This window comes from Schistocerca piceifrons, chromosome 1 (assembly GCF_021461385.2).
Source record: "Schistocerca piceifrons isolate TAMUIC-IGC-003096 chromosome 1, iqSchPice1.1, whole genome shotgun sequence".
NCBI lineage: Eukaryota > Metazoa > Arthropoda > Insecta > Orthoptera > Acrididae > Schistocerca > Schistocerca piceifrons.
The window spans coordinates 285723681-285743071 of NC_060138.1; the positions used below are offsets into that span (position 1 = coordinate 285723681).

The 19391-nt window shown below is 45.4% G+C and overlaps 1 protein-coding gene across 1 annotated transcript in view; it reads right to left on the reverse strand.

Moving 5' to 3' along the window:
• LOC124712400 (2-oxoglutarate dehydrogenase, mitochondrial-like) overlaps window positions 1–19391 on the reverse strand; it is a 175755-nt gene that overhangs the window by 97171 nt on the left and 59193 nt on the right. Inside the window, exon 7 of the mRNA XM_047242730.1 lies at window positions 7252–7622. Within this exon, the coding sequence (XP_047098686.1) occupies window positions 7252–7622 (371 nt within the window). The remainder of the gene's footprint in view (window positions 1–7251; window positions 7623–19391) is intronic.

A 19391-nucleotide genomic window follows, 5' to 3' on the forward strand; every position in this document is an offset into this window, starting at 1 on the left:
AGGTCTTTTTGTTAGTGTAGACTCCACTGCGTAGGAGCTTTGACGACGAAAACAGTGAACACTTACTTAGGCACTTCTGAAACGGGGGCAACGAGATGTACGAACCCTGCAACGTACTTGTGACGTGACATTAGTTGACTTGTCCGCCACACTCGGCTCCATGCAGGGCCCACGGGAAACCAGTATTTAACTGAAAAGGTACCCACTTAAGGGTTAATTTTGCCGTGTGCTGTCGAGATCTTGAGTGTATTGAAACATGCAGTCAAGAATTATTAAACTCGTCTGAAACGAGACGCCGGAGACTGCTGCCGGCACTCGTAAGAGCTGCAGTGTCACGTGCTGTGACGTTCGCGCAGCGGCCCGCCTTCCTCGTGAGCTTCGCTCAGAAAGCAAATGGATTTTACGCATATTCACTGGTATGTCTGCTGTACTGGCTTACGTTGCCTAAGATATATGAGGCGAGAGTAGCCTCGACCAGTGAGAATTGAGGACGCTGAGATGCTTCACACGGCTTGTAAGTCTGGAGTAGAACAAAGCCTTCTTTTTTTCTATTGCATTTGAGCTGTTCTGAAGTGAAGACGTGTTTTTGCAAGTGTGTTTTTGAGCGTGGCTGCCTTGAATTATACTGAGAAAGCGTTAGCTGAAGGCAGCTTGTGGTTAGCATTCATGAAATGATACCGAGAATCCTACTGAATATTTCTCCGTGTGTCTTCTCTGAACTACAATATTATTTCTTTCTTTATATACGATCTGGTGAGCCATATTGGAAAGGTAATATTCCATGGTTACTACAACAGAATGAACAGCACAGTTGTATTCGTGCTTACGATTAACATGGGGCAGCTTTAAAGGCTGTATTTGTTCGTTAATATGTTTAGCAAGATGGTATTTCATTCTAGCAACTATCCAGAAGAGTAGGTACGTGTGTGATAGTGTTGTGTGTATCACGTGATTCATGTACTGTTAATATCGATGTTGTATGTAAAAACGTTTGCATTCATTGGGAACTAGTAATCACAAGTCAAAAGAAAATGTCAAATCTTTATTTATACTTCGTTTCTGTAATTAAATGAAGTATTCTTTCCATGACAGTGGTACTAAGTAACCATGTGATCTTGCATTAATGCCTTGTACGGCAAGAATAAGAGAAATGATGTTGTACCTTCAGCTCAGTCATTAGTTCGATCATAATCACTTCTCATGTCGTTCGAATTGTATGGCCGGCTAGGATTTCTATTAATTTAATCATTTATTTTCAGGTTGCTCGTACTATAACGCACCAGAAAAGTGAACTGATGAGCTCATTTGACACAGACGAAATAAGATGACACTACTGCAACATGATCTGTTCTGGAGCACCTGGCGCCAATGCAGCAAAATGAAGTCATAGTGAGAGAGGCGCTGTCATTGTGGTAACCACGCACTTGTTGGTTGGCTGGTTTTGGGGGAGGGGACATAACAGCGAGGTCATCGGTCCCATCGGATTAGGGAAGGATCGGGAACGAAGTCGCCCGTGCCTTTCAGAGGAACCATCCCGGCATTTTTGAACCGTCGTCCTCCCGAATGAGAGTTCAGCGTGCTAACCACTGTGCCACCTCGCTCAATGCACTATGAAGTAAGAAGATGAATTCAAGGGGTAAGAGCGCTTATTCAGGAAGCTAGCCAATGCGTCTGAAGAGGGAAATTGGGTAATACTACAACTCCGGCTAGGATCCTTCAGGAGCTGAATAAACAAGAAGAGTAGAACAGAAAAAATGAAGTCATCGCCATCCAGTGGCGACAACCAGCTGCTTTTGGCCTGTTGCCTCTTCTCAGGTGGGGAGGTGAAGTGCTCGTGTTGGAGAAGTACTGGCAAGCAGATTGTCATAAATACCCTGTCAAACCAGACACTCATGCACATATGTACTCAGATATTCTCAGATACTCGTCGACATTCTTTGTACACGATCGTATCGAAGTATATATGTGATATCAACCACTGCTGTCTCCATCAGGTGTTGACTTCGAGGTGGAGATTACTGCACATATGTACTCAGATATTCTCAGATACTCGTCGACATTCTTTGTACACGATCGTATCGAGGTATATATGTGATATCAACCACTGTTGTCTCCATCAGGTGTCGACTTCGAGGTGGAGATTACTGCAGTCCCATCCACTCATCTACCAAAGACTTCGTTTACATTAGTAGCAGGCAGCTTCCTGAACGGTGGACCACGTGCAGACGACTTGGCGCTTGCACAGTGATCATCACAGAAAGCTCTACCGCCATCTCTTCAAAACGGTTGTCTGCTATCATGGATTCACAGTATGCAGGTCTGCGATGTTGTCCATACATCTTGCTGCCATCACCCGTTAACATGGTTCCATATGCGAAAAGGTAGACAGAATCTTTTGAAGGATAGTGGTTTAGAGCAGAGGGGGTAAAGTTGCACAGCAAGCCAAGAAAATAACTTCTGTGACAATTTAGACAGGTAGTTCGGGTGCTGTCGCATGCTGCTAATAGCGCAGTTCATGTAAGGGTGCAAGGCGTCGATGGTAATGGAGAAGTCGCTATTGTTGCTGAGCGCTGGCTATGTCTCTTAGGCGACCCTGTGTCGAGACATTGCAGAGGACCCAATATCTGTACACTTTGGGTAGCTGCCCCCTGCATCTGTCTGTGAGCGGTATAGTCTCGTGCGACAGGTGGGCCAGCAGTTGACAGTGTACGAGGTTGATCGAGAATGTCCACGCAGAGATTAGACACTGGCCCCCATTCCACATCCACCCCCATGCTACACCACCAACACGTCCTCGGTCACTGCCTACGCAACATCCGGGCGCCTGCAGCCAGGTGGAGGGGGTGACCACCATACGCATATATATTCGAGGTATGTAAAATTTTTTACACCTCCAACAATCCACTTTGCAGCGAAGTGTGCGCTGATCTGAAATTTCCTGGTACATGGGGACTCATAACTGAGATCTTTGCCTTTTGTGGACAAGTGCTCTAACTAGTAAACTGTCCAAGCACGCATCATAACCCGCTGGAAGGTAGGAGAATGGTACAGCGTGTGTCGTTACACCCTTCCACATCGCTAGCCTCCAATGGTGCCCCAGTTATCTATAACCCATTTATTTTTATTAGTAGTTGTATATTAATTTTCATAACACTGTAATTTGACGTTATTAATATATTAATATTGTAATTCTGACCTTTTACTTATATCTTAACGCTGTAACCCCTCTACGCACATCCCCTAACATTGCATAAGTGCTCTCTCGAATCTAAAGATTTAAGTACGTATAAAACTCCAAAACCTCCTCATACAAATGACGAATCTGAAGATGAAAATTTATTCATTGCAAAGGGTGGAATACGTACCCTGAAACAGCTCGCTTTTCTGTTAAGGGAAGAGAACACACACACACACACACACACACACACACACACAGAGGCTGTTTAAATGTCTTTGCGACAAACGTCTAGGGGTGATAGATCACATCTTGGAGAAAAACTTTTGTTAGAGACAGAATGTTTGCTGACGCTTCGCGACGATGCTAGGCATCGTTTAAAACTGGTTACTCCCTGAAATGCGACAGGGCGTAGGCACACCACGACTTTCGTATGCACTGTGCGTTGTGTATCATTCAGTCAGTCATCTACTGTACGTGAAAGGCAGTAGGCTGAGCAAAATAGGAGCTCCTAATTCGTTTCTGAAATATCTTTCTCCGTTTACAAAGAAAGGCACAGTCTTACGGTTTTCATGTTGAAAATCACTCTGACAGTATTCTGAGGTAGGTAATATGCTGCATGTCTGGTTAGAAAGCTATGCTGATTAGGTGACATATTGTCGTCCCCGGGATGACGAATACTAAAGGCCACGTAGCGTCACTGGGAAGTGCCAGCGAACATTTCGTCTCAAAGTTGTTCCCCATAACGCGATCTGTCGTCCTTAAACATTTGTCATAAACTCTTTGAAACACTTTGTGTGTACGTGTGTGTGTCTGTCAGAGAGAGAGAGAGAGAGAGAGAGAGAGAGAGAGAGAGAGAGAGTGTACAAAACTGAGACATTACAACACAGTCGTCGAAACTATAGTGTTTTTATGTGGCTGAAATACTAATTTCAAACAGAAACTGAGACCTAGAAGCGATCCAAAAGAGAGAACGAAAAGTAAGTACGAAAATTTTTGGAATAATTTATACTGGAGAATGAACATACAGACCAAGGGCAAATAAAGGAACTGAAAAACATACCAACTTTTATGCAGGTATAAGAAACCACGGGATAAAATTTAATGTCCATGCAAAAGAATGGAACTAACGATATTAATTAGGCAGGTTGTGAGATTCTGCAAACGTCGCAGTACAGGTAAAACTGAAGCAATAAAATGGATCTGTGCAGTAAAGAATAGCTATAGGAAGCAGGAGTCGCACAGGGCTGATGTTCAGGTTCTTGCAGCAAACTATCAAGATGATATATGATACATCTTATGCTTATCACGTTATTGGAAGAATATAAAAAGTTGGCCTTAAAAATTAATTATGGAAAGACGGAACATGTATTTTGCGGAACGAAGGGAAATAATTTGGACATTCGCGGAAGTCAAATTAAATTGTGTAACGAGTGTAAGTATCTGGGTAGTATCCTGCAACGTGATGGAATACGTGACAGAGATATCCAACATCGTATCAGACAGGAGAGAGTGGCTATCCCAAAATTTAATCCTTTATTTTGGTCCTCAAAAATGATTTCAAGGGTTAAAATATGCCTGCAAAATGGTTCAAATGGCTCTGAGCACTATGGGACTTAACAGCCATGGTCATCAGTCCCCTAGAACTTAGAACTACTTAAACCTAACTAACCTAAGGACACCACACAACACCCAGTCATCAAGTCTGCATAAATACATCATGGAACCAATAACAGGTCATTGGAGTTAGTGTTGAAGCTCACAGAAAGAAATGAAAAGAGACTTAAGAGGTTTAGAAATGGACCACTTGCGAATAGCATATGGAATTTTCCGACTGAGCGCATAAGAAATGAGGAAATAAGAGAAATGAAGAAATGACGCAGACCCAATACAGTTTTACGTATGAAACAGAGAAAAGGAACCTTGGATGATTAGGACATGTCAAAGGAATGGATGAAGACAGATGGCCAAAGAGTGCATTTTCATGGCAACCTTCTGGAAGAAGAATAAGAGGAAGACTGCGGAAAGGATGAGTAAGGGGTATCCCAAAAGCGAAGAGAGTAGAGGATGAGGAAGAATGGCCCGATCGTGGCGTTTGGCGACAGAGATGTGAGATGAGGTTGCAGCTGCGTGATCCCCGCGACAAGATGAAGATATAAATACAACGTTGAAAATTTATAGGTACGAAATTCAGCACTAGACAGTTTCCCTGGCAGAAAAAACGCAAGAAGCCCGGAACAGCTTTGTCTGACGGGTGAATACATTCTATTGTGAGAGACTGAAGCTAATATCGACACAAAATCTAAAATGATACTGTTAATATACCCTTTACTGTACATCGCGTGGTCGAGTAGCGCCCAAACATACCGGCATCTTGCCTGAAAGGTGCATTTTCTCCGATGTTTCGGCAAATATTTGCAATTTAATTTCTGTAAAGTGTATTTCGAGTCAACCCAGTGGCGGATACATATGGGGGGATGAACGGGGCGCCCCCCCCCCCCCCCCCACGCACCCCTTGCGGGGCCGCCCGGGTTGCCAGCCGCGCCGCCTTCGCCAGCCTTCACGGACGCTATTCGTTTTTTTTCGTCAGTCGACTCGACAAAATCTAGTTATTGAGTAGTTGTACTTTCCTATGTAACACGGGCGTCCATGTCATCGTATTTTATACGTTTTTGTCTGGCACATAGATAGCTAACACATACCTACGAGAAAAATCGCGGCCATTCTAATGATCTCGATACGTTATTCTGTCTGGCATTTGTTAGAGAAAAGTCGCGAATATTCTACTGTTTTTTTGTACAGGGAACCTTCGATACTTAGCGTTATAAATACGAATTATTCGCCGAATATGTAGCTAGCCATAGTTGTAACTTTTTTATATCATAAGATGGCATTGTCTTATGTATGTGTGTATTCAGTTTAAATAAAACTTACTTAAACTTTGCATGTGACTTGATTATTTTTTATTACGGTAAAAGTAAAGATAGCTCAGGATATCTTTAGCGCTCCCTAATTGAGGTGTCTCTGTATCCGCCACTGAGTCAACCCAAAGAAATACTGCACATCACGTCTCTCATGCGACGCCCAGTTTCGACGTAAACCGTCGGTGTATTTTCCGTTACAAACAATATGGTTTATTAGAGAGGGGTTTCGAAAGAACGGACTCAGATAGGTCTAGTGCGATGTTTGTTTTCTAGATGTGTATTTACAAGAACAGTAAGACACGAGGCATAAACAGTACTCCGGCTGTGACTGAGCAGCGCTACCGCGTGGCGGTAGAGGCCAGAGCGGACCTGGGCTGTGCTGGAGTATTGTTTATGTATGCCACGTGTTACACTGTCCCTGTTACGTACATATCGATGAAACAATTATCATACTAGACTAATCTGGGACCGTTCTATCGAAAGGACGCCTCAAATCCCGCTTTAAAAATAAAATTGTTTGTAACGGGAAACATACCGACAGTTTCCGTCGACAACAGGCGTCTCATGAAAGACGTGATGTGTTTGGGCTGACCCTAGCTACACGTCGTGGAAATAAAACTACAAGTATCTGTCGAAACACTAGAGAAAATTCGCCTGACAAATTTAAGGAGTAATATACACAGTGGTCAGAAACAACCTGAAAAGCTTGTAAGGGTGTTGGAGGAGTAAGTTGTGTTAAGAATCAATTGTTAAGAAAAAAATTCTATACGTTGCACCTTCTTCGAGTTAATTAGCATTCAAGTTAGCCAATCGGGCTGTTGAGCACGCAATTTCATAAAGCCCGCCAGAGATGACGTATAAAACGCGTTCTTCGTTTGGTTCCCTAAGACCGAACAAGAGAGAGATACTAAAATTGGGCACTCAACAGTAATAAGGATCCAACGCGGGCCAAAGGGTGAGTAGTCTCGCGCGCTATCATCTGCGCTTTGAGAACAACGAACACTAGCTGTATCTAGTGGGTCTCTTGAATTTGCGCACGCAACGTCGCGATATCTCAACATTACCACCTGACTTGAAACCTGAGACATTTTCATCTGCTGAAGCGTCCTGTTACAACCTCTCAAGTCGCACAGCGGTTTCCTGACGGCGCACCTGTGCGGCTGCGTGACGGACGGGTCGTCGTGCTCGGAGTGTCCGTGGCGGCGGTACGAGACGACGTCGACGACGATGTCCCTGGCGAACTTGTGCCGGAAGGCGGCGGCGATGCGGCAGCAGCGCACCACGGCGTCCGGGCTGTCGGCGTTGACGTGCAGCACGGGCGCGCCCGTCACGCGGAACACGTCGGTGCAGTAGCGCGAGGAGCGCGACGCGGCGGGCTCCGCCGTGAAGCCCGCCTGGTTGTTGAGCACCACGTGCACCGTGCCGCCCACGCCGTACGCCGGCAGCCGCGACAGCTGCGCGCACTCGTACGCCACGCCCTGGCCCGCCAGCGCCGCGTCGCCGTGCACCAGGATCGACATCACCTGCACCGCCGGCCGCTGCTCACGTCGCTGCCCTGCAGCTTGGCGAGCAGTACACGCCAGCCATATTTTGGGCAAATATACAAGGTCTTTCCTAAGAGTGTACAAAAATTTAACAGGACATAGAGGATGCTCCACTGGACAATTTGAGGTGGGGAAACTGGGTTCAGAGAAGCCAGCTCAAGGAGACAATAGGAATAAAATCACATTACTGCGTACTTTTATTATTTACGTTACTTACAGTTGACGGCAAATACCATCACTGACACAATGAACGTACTATTTGTTCTCTATAATATTTGTTCAGAAATGTGTGTGAAATCTTATAAGACTTAACTACTAAGGTCATCAGTCCCTAAGCTTACACACTACTATTATCCTAAGGACAAACACACACACCCATGCCCGAGGGAGGACTCGAACCTCCGCCAGGACCAGCCGCACAGTCCATGACTGCAGTGCCTTAGACCGCTCGGCTAATCCCACGCGGCTATACTATTTGTACTCTACCTTACAAAAGTGCTGAAAGTGACGGCAATCGCCGGCCGGAGTTGCCAAGCGGTTCTAGGCGCTACAGTCTGGAACCGTGTGACCGCTACGGTCGCAGGTTCGAATCCTGCCTCTGGCATGGGTGTGTGTGATGTCCTTAGGTTGGTTAGGTTTAAATAGTTCTAAGTTCTAGGGGACTGATGACCCCAGCAGTTAAGTCCCATAGTGCTCAGAGCCATTTGAACCATTTTGACGGCAATCAAACTCAGCGTAAGCAAGACATCGGAGAACAAAAGTCTGACGCAACCTGGCAAATATCCCTGCTGTGTTTCGAATCACATCACAGGCAGCTACAATTGTGGCAACTAATTCCATCTCTGTATCCACTGGGATGTCATGCACAAATGGCTTTAGATATCCCCGTAGGAAGTAATCAAGGGGATTCAGGTCAGATGGCCTCGCAGGCCATGGAATAGGAACTCCCTTTCAAATCCAGCGTGAGGAAATATAGCATTGACAGCGCTGCAGACATTCACAATGAAGCGATGCAGTGCACCATTATGTTATATCCACATCCTGTCACGAACAGCCAACGGGACAACATAAATACGATACAACAGAGCCACCTTGTGAAGAAGTAAACAAAACCCGCATCAGCCCGCCCGGCTAGCCGCGCGGTCTCACTCGCTGCTTCCCGAGCGGGAAGGTCCGGTTTCCGGCACGAATCCGCCTGGTGTGCCGACCATTCTGTGGATGGTTTTTAAGGGGTTTTTCCATCTACCTCGGCGAATGCGGCCTGGTTCCCCTTATTCCCCTTCAGCTACACAATGTCGCCGATTGCTGCACAAACACTGTCTCCATGTACGCGTACACCATAATTACTCTACCACGCAGACATTTGGAGTTACACTTGTGTGGTATGAGACGTTCCCGGAGGGGTTCCACTGGGGGTCAAGCCGCACAATAAACCTGGATTCTGTGTGGGGCGGCGGAGGGGTGGGTGGACTGCTGCGGCCTGTTGTGGGGTTGTGAATCACTGAGAGCTACGGCGGGACGAAGCCTCTCCGTCGTTTCTAGGTCCCCGGTTTGGTACACAATACACACACAAACCTGCATCACGACTTCCCAGTAATCAGGCTCAACCTCCTTGTTTCCTTGCAGGAAATAAACAATGTACATGTAAATAAACAGCACAGTACATGTAAACTTGTATGCAAGTTCGTTTTAAGTAATCTGAGAACAGCAATGCTAGACAAAGCAGGAGACAAGTTTATTTCCATATCTCCTTAAGGTGGCGTCTCCGAGCTTAGGTTCCCTACCTCAGATTCTCAATGCCCTGTTACATTTTTGTACGCTCTTACGTTAATACCCGGTAGAACTTGTCGATCTCAGAAATGGGATAATTACGCCTGTCGCCTGCCTGTGGCGTCGTTGCATCTACTGTGGCCGCGTCGAGCAATGTGGGCCGCCAGAGGGGTGAGGGGCACCGTAAGATAGTAAAGCTAAGGACACACTGAGGGGAGCTGAATTGCAGCAGAGCTGCGTGGTACGACGCGGCTCAGTTTAGTACATCGCATTTGAAGCGCAGCGGCGCGACAATGTGTAACAAATTTTGTATGTAGGGAGTTCGGCAACCTCCGAACAAAATTGACGACGGTAACCTGGATATTATAATAATTTCTCTCTAATGTGAGAAAGAAGACCTTGACCTTGCAAAGAGTAGCGATGCGGGGAATTTTTAACTGTCAGATTTAGCAACAGAACTGGAAACAAATGCCTTGAATACACCAGGCCTAAAAGAATTACCAGGAACGAGATTTCGACTGCCTCACGTGAATGTTAGAGACGAAGCTTTTTCTTTAAAAACCAATTTGATGGGACGTTATCCTCGTACACAGTTAGATGTCCAATCGAAAACAGTATACGGTTACAGTCATAACAGGGCCCGTTGAGTTACAGAAAAAGCTTTTGGAACTTTGTGCCAAAAATTTAGGATTTACTATCTCTAGATGTGTCTCAATCCGCAACAAGTACAGAACGTCATTCTTGCCACTTGTTTCTTGCACAATTTTCTTACAACCAGACCCGATACAGTGTTGTTTGACAACGAGGAGACTGAACAGATACATTCATACACGTTCTTCACTTAGGAGACAATTTTGTAAATAATGCTAACCAGATATGCGATAGGCCTAGACTTAAAGATTATTTTAACTTCCTGGAAGGTAGTTTTGTCTGGCGAAACGACATGGTAAACAGTGGATGTTGCAGAAGAGAAAACAAGTAGTAAAAAATTGTAATAGTAAATATGTAGTTCATACAAAATAAAGACTAAGATGTAATTTGTGGGTATTTGTAGGTTATGTTAACTCCCCTTCCCGTGGAAATTTATTTCCAAATGTTGCTTTTCCTGGCACTATTCATATAAAGTTCATTTTGAAGGTCAAATAACTCTGGCTGTTCTCTTATACATACGATTAACTTCTCCTCGTCTACCACCATTTTAAACAAGCTTTCGTTTCGCACTTCAAAAGAGTTATGATCTGAACAGCTGCGCCGTACAATGTCACTGCCGCGTAGTGCGTTCTGTTTTATACGGTTACGTTATAAACAATCTTTGGTCGAGTCGCGCCGCGCCGCTCGGCTGCAGTGCAGTTCCTCTCAGCGCGGTCTTATGAGGGAAGTGCCCTGTGCGCATGTGCAACTCAGTAGCGAAGTCCCAGCTGCAAATATCAACCGTTTCATTGTTGCTGTGGTAAGTGGGCCAACGTTGCTACTTCAGGCCAAAGCTTCAACGTCGGATAACAAGCCCAAAACCAGTTACGTCTTCTCCTGGTACACTTATACGATAGCCATTATTTTATCTATACGAGGTGCGGCTAGAAAAAAACCGGACTGATGCTGGAAAAAACATTTATTTACAATTATCTACAATTTCATGTTATCTCCTTCAATGTACTCTCCTCCTCGGTCTCTACACCACTCCATACGAATTTTCCACTGTTCATAGCAATGCTGCAGATCATTTTCGGTAAGTCCATACATTACTTCCGTCGCTTTTTCTTTTACTGCTTCAACAGTCTCAAATCTAGTTCCTTTCAAAGCTGACTTGACTTTAGGGAAAACAAAAAAGTCACAGGGGGCCAAATCAGGTGAGTAGGGTGGATGATCTAAGATGGGAATGTTGTGTTTTGCCAAAAACGTCTTCACTGACAACGCACTGTGAGCTGGGGCATTGTCTTGGTGAAGGATCCATGACTTTTTTCTCCACAAATCGTTCCGTTTTCTCCGTACTCGCTCACGTAGGGTAGCCAGGACGCTAATGTAGTAATGCTGATTCACTGTTAGTCCCTCTGGTACCCAATCAATGTGCACAATCCCTTTGATGTCAAAAAAAAAACAATCATCATTGCCTTGAATTTCGATTTTGACATTCGTGCTTTTTTTTGTCGTGGAGAACCAGGAGTTTTCTAATGCATCGATTGGCGTTTAGTTTCGGGATCGTAAGTAAAAAACCACGATTCATCGCAAGTAATAACATTTTGTAAGAAGGTGGGATCACTTTAAATGTTTTCCAGGATGTCAGAACAAATCATTCTTCGGCGTTCCTTCTGTTCAATTGTGAGACACTTTGGAACCATTTTTGAACACACTTTGTTCATGTTGAAACTTTCGTGAAGAATCTGCCTAACACTTTCCTTGTCAACTCCTGTTAACTCAGACACTGCTCTGATTGTTAAACGGCGATCTTGTCGAACAAGTTTACCGATTTTTTCACTGTTTGCATCAGTTTTTGCTGACAATGGTCTGCCAGTGCGAGTGTCATCACTGGTGTCTTCGCGGCCATCTTTAAATCGTTTAAACCACTCAAACACTTGTGTTCGCGATAAACAATCATCGCCGTACACTTGTTGTAACATTACAAACGTTTCACTTGCAGATTTTCCTAGTTTGAAACAAAATTTGATGTTAACACGCTGTTCTTTCTGTACACTCAACATTTTCCGACGCACAGACAAAACGTCAACTACTTAAAACAGACGCCACGGGCAGACTGAGTGCAGGAGGCAGATGAAACTCGAGCAGTAGGCGGAGCGAGAGTCACGTGACAGGCCACGCGACTTTCAGCCTTATTGCATTCGTTTTATTGTTTCACCAGTACTAGTCCGGTTTTTTTCTAGCCACACCTCGTATACTGTCATTTTCCTACGTAACCGTCACCATCCGTTACGCGTTTTTACCCACGATGAACAAGGATAGCCACGCCACGCTCGTAAAAATCTGAACCATCTGAGACTACAGCTTTGGAGACAGCTTCTGATTCTAGAAGGTATTTGGCATGTAGACCATCTTTCATTGTCACAAAGCGACGAACGTCTACAAGCGCTAAATCAGGGCTTTGTTACGAGTCTGATAAGATAGTTCAGCCAAACTCGGTATTAAGTTCCAGAGGAGCATAACACTCAGGGTGCCTGGCAATATGGTGTTGTAAGAGAAAAAAAAATCATCTAATCACACCAAAACGAATACCAGTTCAAGCACACATACAGGTAGGCCTACACACACACACACACGCACGCACGCACACACACACACACACACACACACACACACAGATCAGTGATATCACAAAACCACATTCAATAGCTGGCAGCAACATTCGACCGTCGGCAGCACCATCCAAAACTGAGAGAGGACGTGTCACTCTCTCACTATTCTCCGTATTTAAGGCTACTCTTTAATGTCGATTTTACACCCACAGCATGAGCAGGCACTGATTGGAGCATTTACGTTGTTTATGCGTGCAGGATCTTTATGGTCGCACTCCTTCGAATAGTATTTTTCTGGAGTTGAGAACAAGCAGGCAGTTCGGTCATTTGACAGTAAATCTTGGAGTGGACTTTTGGAACTTGGAAGATATGCACAGCTATCAGGGAAAGGAATATCTTGAAGCATTTACCGGGGACAGAATGCTGGTCCCAAGAATTTCTCGCACCAGTGTGCAATCAATGCTTTCGGCCGAAAAGGCGGAAAAACTGCCAACCCGGACCTACCTGTTAGTCGCGTCTACACACGGCAGGAACAGGAAAGCGAAGGAAATCTGGGTCGCCCGGCCAGAACGTTTCAACATTGTCGCAAACGCCCTTTGTGAACAGATACGGCGGCCATAAAAATTCGTGAGTTTCCATGTTCACTGTGGACCAGACGCTATCGAGGGAGCTGTCTGGTGGTGTCGTCTCTCTGCCTGCAGAGTTTTTTGGGAAGCCTCAGGCCATCAAAGCAATATTAGAAAGAACGCAACATTTATGGTGGCTCTGAAATGATCTGTGTTGGGACACAAAAGCACTTTTCTTAGTTTAGCTGGGGCCCCTGGTCGGACACACTGTGATGTTTGGGCTGTCCAGATAATGATCTCCATTGCAAATGTGGTGTTCTCTTTAGAGCTATACAGAAACTCAAAACACGCTGCCTAAAGCGGCTGTGGGAAAAACAAGTTGGGAGCACAGCGTCTTCTCTCTCTGCGCGAGAATTTGCGAGTCAAGGGTTGGCTGCTTCTCCAGAAAACGAGTCTGGCCGTCCTGATTTAGGTTTTCCGTGATTTGCCTAAATCGCTTCAGGCAAATGCCGGGATGGTTCCTTTGACAGGGCACGGCCGACTTCCTTCCCCATCCTTCCCTAATCCAATGAGACCGGTGACCTCGCTGTTTGGTCTCTTCCGCCAAATCAGTCCAGTCCAGTCCAGTCCAATCTCCAGAAAAGAGAAGAACATTTAAAACTTTGATTAGGATTGGCCGACGCTAGAGCAGACGCGTTAGAGGAGAGACTTGGAGCTCGTGGAGTCCTGTGATTCGCACAGATCCCTTGTCGGGTCTGTTGCATGAGTGCTTTTGAGGTGTTTACAAAACTGGGTCTCCCGATTCAGATTCCGATCTGGAGAGGTCCTTCGATTCAGACTCCAGTCTGGAGAGGTCTTCTGATTCAGATTATGGTCTGAAGAGGATTCTGGTCATGACCTTTGTTACGAGTGGGTTGCACTTGAGACACTTGCCCCTAGCGTGACTTCCAACTAGCACTGGTCTTGACTGGAGAGCTATGGTGAGAGCATCGCTGTACCGACAGTTTAGAGCTCAGTCATGTAGGACAACTCGCTGTGCCGTCTGCCACCTTGATGTTTCATCTTTTTGTGCGCACTGCCGTGTAAGTGAGTCAAATTGGTCCAGGGTAAGATTGGCGAACGGGAGGCTCATATGCTGGAATCTGCCGAAATTTCAGGGCTCCTTTAGAGAATAACTGTGAGCCGTATGACAGATCGCCAGCCACGACTTCGCATGTTTCGTACCCGCGATAGTGAACTGCAGGCGCTGTGCACATCGCTACTCTGCAGGCGCTTGAATCCCGACCATCACTTGAGGCAGCGATACACATCGAGAAAGGGGTGTAGTATTGCTGCTCCGGCTTGTTAGGGCACACAGAATCACAGTCTTGCCACTTGTTTTCAGCTACACCAACGTAGTATAACTTCAGTGTAGAATAAATCCATCAAAATCTATTCGGTGTCAGATAATTTCAGATTGCGTTATCCATATTTTGAGCCAGAGTAAATAGTTCAATCAGACAAATCTTAGTCTTTGCCAACCAGTGGAGTGTTAACTTTTGTTGCGTCTCTTTATATTGCCAACAGTTCGTGTTTTATTTGTCATCACGCTAGCATGTATTGTTTGCCTATTACATTAATCAATAAACTTGTGCCATAACTTTCATAAAAGATCATTCCGTGTTTATGCAAGGGTCACTGCAAAAGAAGTGCACACTATTTTTGGAAAAATACAGTTTTCATTCTGCATGTGTGAAAGTTTTACAGTGTGTAGATACATCCTTCCGGCCTGTTTTCAAACTTAGTTCAACCAGTTCCCGTGAGTGGCGCCGCCACAGCATGTCTTCATGATGGCTGCTACACTTGACGTTCGTCAGAAGCAACGTGCTGTCATAGAATTCCTGTGGTGTGAAAACGAGACAGTGGGAAACATCCACAAGAGGTTGAAAAAGGTGTATGGAAATGCTGCTGTCGATCGCGGTACAGTTAGTCGGTGGGCAAGCAGGTTCCGTGATGAAAGCGGGAACGGCAATATTGAGGGTTGTCCTCGCAGCGGCAGGCCTCGTACCGCACACACTCCAGACAATGTGCAGAAAGTTAACGAATTGGTGACTGCTGACAGACGCATCACAGCGAACGAATTGTCACGCTACGTTGGGATAGGGGAAGGAAGTGTTTGCAGAATACTGAAAGTGTTGGCGTTAAATAAGGTTTGTGCCAGGTGGGTTCCCAGGATGTTGACAGTTGCTCACAAAGAAACAAGAAAAACGGCATGCAGCGAACTTTTGGAACAATACGAGAATAGTGGAGATGAATTTCTTGGGAGAATTGTGACAGATGATGAAACATGACTCCAGCATTTTTCACCAGAGACGAAGAGGCAATCAATGGAGTGGTATCATGCAAATTCGCCCAAGGAAAAAAAAAATTCATAACCACATCTTCTGCTAGAAAAGTTATGGCTACGGTGTTTTTCGATTCCGAAGGACTCTTGCTTGTGGACATCATGCCAAGTGGAACCATCATAAATTCTGATTCATATGTGACGACACTGAAGAAACTTCAAGCTCGACTGAGTCGTGTTCGACCACATCGGCAAATGCAGGATGTTTTGCTGTTGCACGACAATGCACGACTATGTGACTATCATCTCTTTGGGAAACTGAAAGACTCTCTTCGTGGAACAAGGTTTGAAGATGATGACTCTCTTGTGAACGCTGCCAAACAGTGGCTCCAACAGGTTGGTCCAGACGCTGGTTCCAAGATGGCGTAAGGCAGTTGAGAGCGATGGAAATTATGTGGAGAAATGATAATATTGTTCCTAAAGGATGTATCTACACACTGTAAAACTTTCAAACATGTGGAATGAAAGATGGTTTTAAAAAAATAGTGTGCATTTCTTTTGGTGTGACCCTCGTATATTAATCACCCATCAACAATTAGCTAAAATAATGACAGAGCCATAATTTCATTAATGATATTTCAGCATTCAAGTTCATATAGATTCTGATAAATGTGATAAGTTTTACAACACATTCAAAGGGAAAAATCAATTTAGCAGACGCAGGGGCCAGATAGACAAGTGGAAAGCTTACTAGTTAAAGTGATTGCTATCAGGGCGTAAACTCATAGTCGCCTTCCAAAACATACCACAAATACAGCGTATATTCGCGTACAGGCGAGACATTTTACTTGACAGTCATTTGCTCGCTGTCGGCGGATAAATACATTATTGCAGTGCCTGTGTTATTCCGAAGAACGATGCAATGCTCCTTTGGACATTCACGCATGTCGGGTGCAGATAGCCGAATGATAATGCGACCACACGCGATAAGCGGGAAATCCGGCTTCGAGTCCTAGTCCAGCACAAATTTTCATTCTCGTCATTCCATTACACACATATCAAAAAAAGTTTTGCATCACCTTGGTTCCGAGAGTTCCGGAACATCAACATAAACATCATTTCCGCCCTTTTTATTGCTCATGGAAACCACACATTGCATGTTGTACCACCATACAGCTAGACCTTCAGAGGTGGTGGTCCAGACTGCTGCACACAGCAGTACCTCTAATACCCAGTAGCACGTCCTCTTGCATTTATGCATGCCTGTATTCGTCGTGGCATAGTATCCACAAGTTCATCAAGCCAATGTTGGTTCAGATTGTCCCACTCCTCAACGGCGATTCGGCGTAGATCCCTCAGAGTGGTTGGTGGGCCACGTCATCCATAAACAGCCCTTTTCAATCTATTCCAGGTGTGTTCGATAGGGTTCATGTCTGGAGAACATGCTGGTCACTCTAGTCGAGCGATGTCGTTATCCTGAAGGAAGTCATTCACAAGATGTGCACGATGGGGGTGCGAATTGTCGTCCATGAATACGAATGCCTCACCAATATGTAGCCGGCCGGAGTGTCCGAGCGGTTCTAGGCGCTACAGTGTGGAACCACGCGACCGCTACGGTCGCAGGTTCAAATCCTGCCTTGGGCATGGATGTGTGTGATGTCCTTAGGTTAGTTAGGTTTAAGTAGTTCTAAGTTCTAGGGGACTGATGACCTCAGAAGTTAAGTCCCATAGTGCTCAGAGCCATTTGAACCGTAGTGCTCAGAGACAATATGCTGCCGATATGGTTCCACTGTCGGTCGGAGGATGGCATTCACATATCGTACAGCCGTTAGGGCGCCTTCCATTACCACCAGTGGCGTACGTCGGCCCCACATAATGCCACCACAAAACGTCAGGGAACCTCCCACCTTGCTGCACTCGTTGGACAGTGTGTGTAAGGCGTTCAGCCTGATCAGGTTGCCTCCAAATACGTCTCCGAAGATTGTCTAGTTGAAGGTATATGCGACACTCATAGATGAAGAGAACGTGATGCCAATCCTGAGCGGTCCATTCAGCATATTTGTTGGGCCCAACTGTACCGCGCTGCATGGTGTCGTGGTTGCAAAGATGGTTCTCGCCATGGACGTCGAGAGTGAAGTTGCGCATCATGCAGCCTATTGCACACAGTTTGAGTCGTAACACAACGTCCTGTGGCTGCACGAAAAGCATTATTCAGTATGGTGGCGTTGCTGCCAGGGTTCCTCCGCACCATAATCCGTAGGTAGCGGACATCCACTGCAGTAGTAGCCCTTGGGCGGCCTGAGCGAGGCATGTCATCGACAGTTCCGGTCTCTCTGTATCTCCTCCATGTCCGAAAAACATCGCTTTGGTTCACTCCGAGATGCCTGGACACTTCCCTTCTTGAGAGCCCTACCTGGCACAAAGTAGCAATGCGGACGCGATCGAATCGCGGTATCGACCGTCTAGGCCTGGTTGAACTACAGACAACACGGGCCATGTACCTCCTTCCTGGTGGAATGTCTGGAACTTATAGTCCATCGGACCCCCTCCGTCAAATAGGCGCTCCTCATGAACATCTTTGGGCGGGTTTAGTGGCATCTCTGAACAGTCAAAGGGACTGTGTCTGTGATTCTATATCCACAGTTAACGCCTATCTTCACGAGTTCTGGGAACCGAGGTGATGCAAAACTTCTTTTGGTTTGTGTACAACTGATGGTTGTTCATATTCGCTGTTGTGAATACATTTCATGTAATCAATTTAAGGTGTCTATACAACGTTAGGAAAGATTGACGGGTTTAAACTGGCGCAATTCGTTAAGCAGCGAAGAATTCAATGACATATCTCCTTTTACACGCACCTCGATGTCGGATGCGATTTTGGAATACTCCCCGTCACAGGACAACGAAAACAATAGGACATTAATAGGAAGATTCAAAAAATAGTACTACTCCAGCATAATCTTACTTAGACACTCAAAGTGAACAAAATGGAGGAGAAAATAGTTTCGGAAGGACACACTCAGTAGCACTGGCCGTCAGAAACTCCCAAGAAACGAGGTGTACATGCGTTTCATTGCAGCCAGATCATCAGCATATAATGCTCAATACGAACGCATCAGAACAACATTTGATGTAGGTTTAGTGAGCTTAACTGAAACGAACCACACCGTAACTGGTTCTTAGACCTCCCAACAGAAATTTTAGTCTCTCGATTAAAGCCACTCACCTTCCCACAAATCGTGGTAATCTATTTCAACAGCGAGGCCGATATATGTGGGGGACAGCACACACTGTTATATAGGGTGGTCCACTGATAGTAACCGGGCCAAATATCTCACGAAATAAGCATCAAACGAAAAAACTACAAAGAACGAAACTCGTCTAGCTTGAAGGGGAAACCAGATGGCGCTACGGTTGGCCCGCTAGATGGCGCTGCCATAGGTCCAACGGATATCAACTGCGTTTTTTAAAATAGGAACCCCCATTTTTTATTACATATTCGTGTAGTACGTAAAGAAATATGAATGTTTTAGTTGGACCACTTTTTTCGCTTTGTGATAGATGGCGCTGTAATAGTCCCAACCGTATAAGTACGTGGTATCACGTAACATTCCGCCAGTGCGGACGGTATTTGCTTCGTGATACATTACCCGTGTTAAAATGGACCGTTTACCAACTGCGGAAAAGGTCGATATCGCATTGATGTATGGCTATTGTGATCAAAATGCCCAACGGACGTGTGCTATGTATGCTGCCCGGTATCCTGGACGACATCATCCAAGTGTCCGGACCGTTCGCCGGATATTTACGTTATTTAAGGGAAGAGGAAGTGTTCAGCCACATG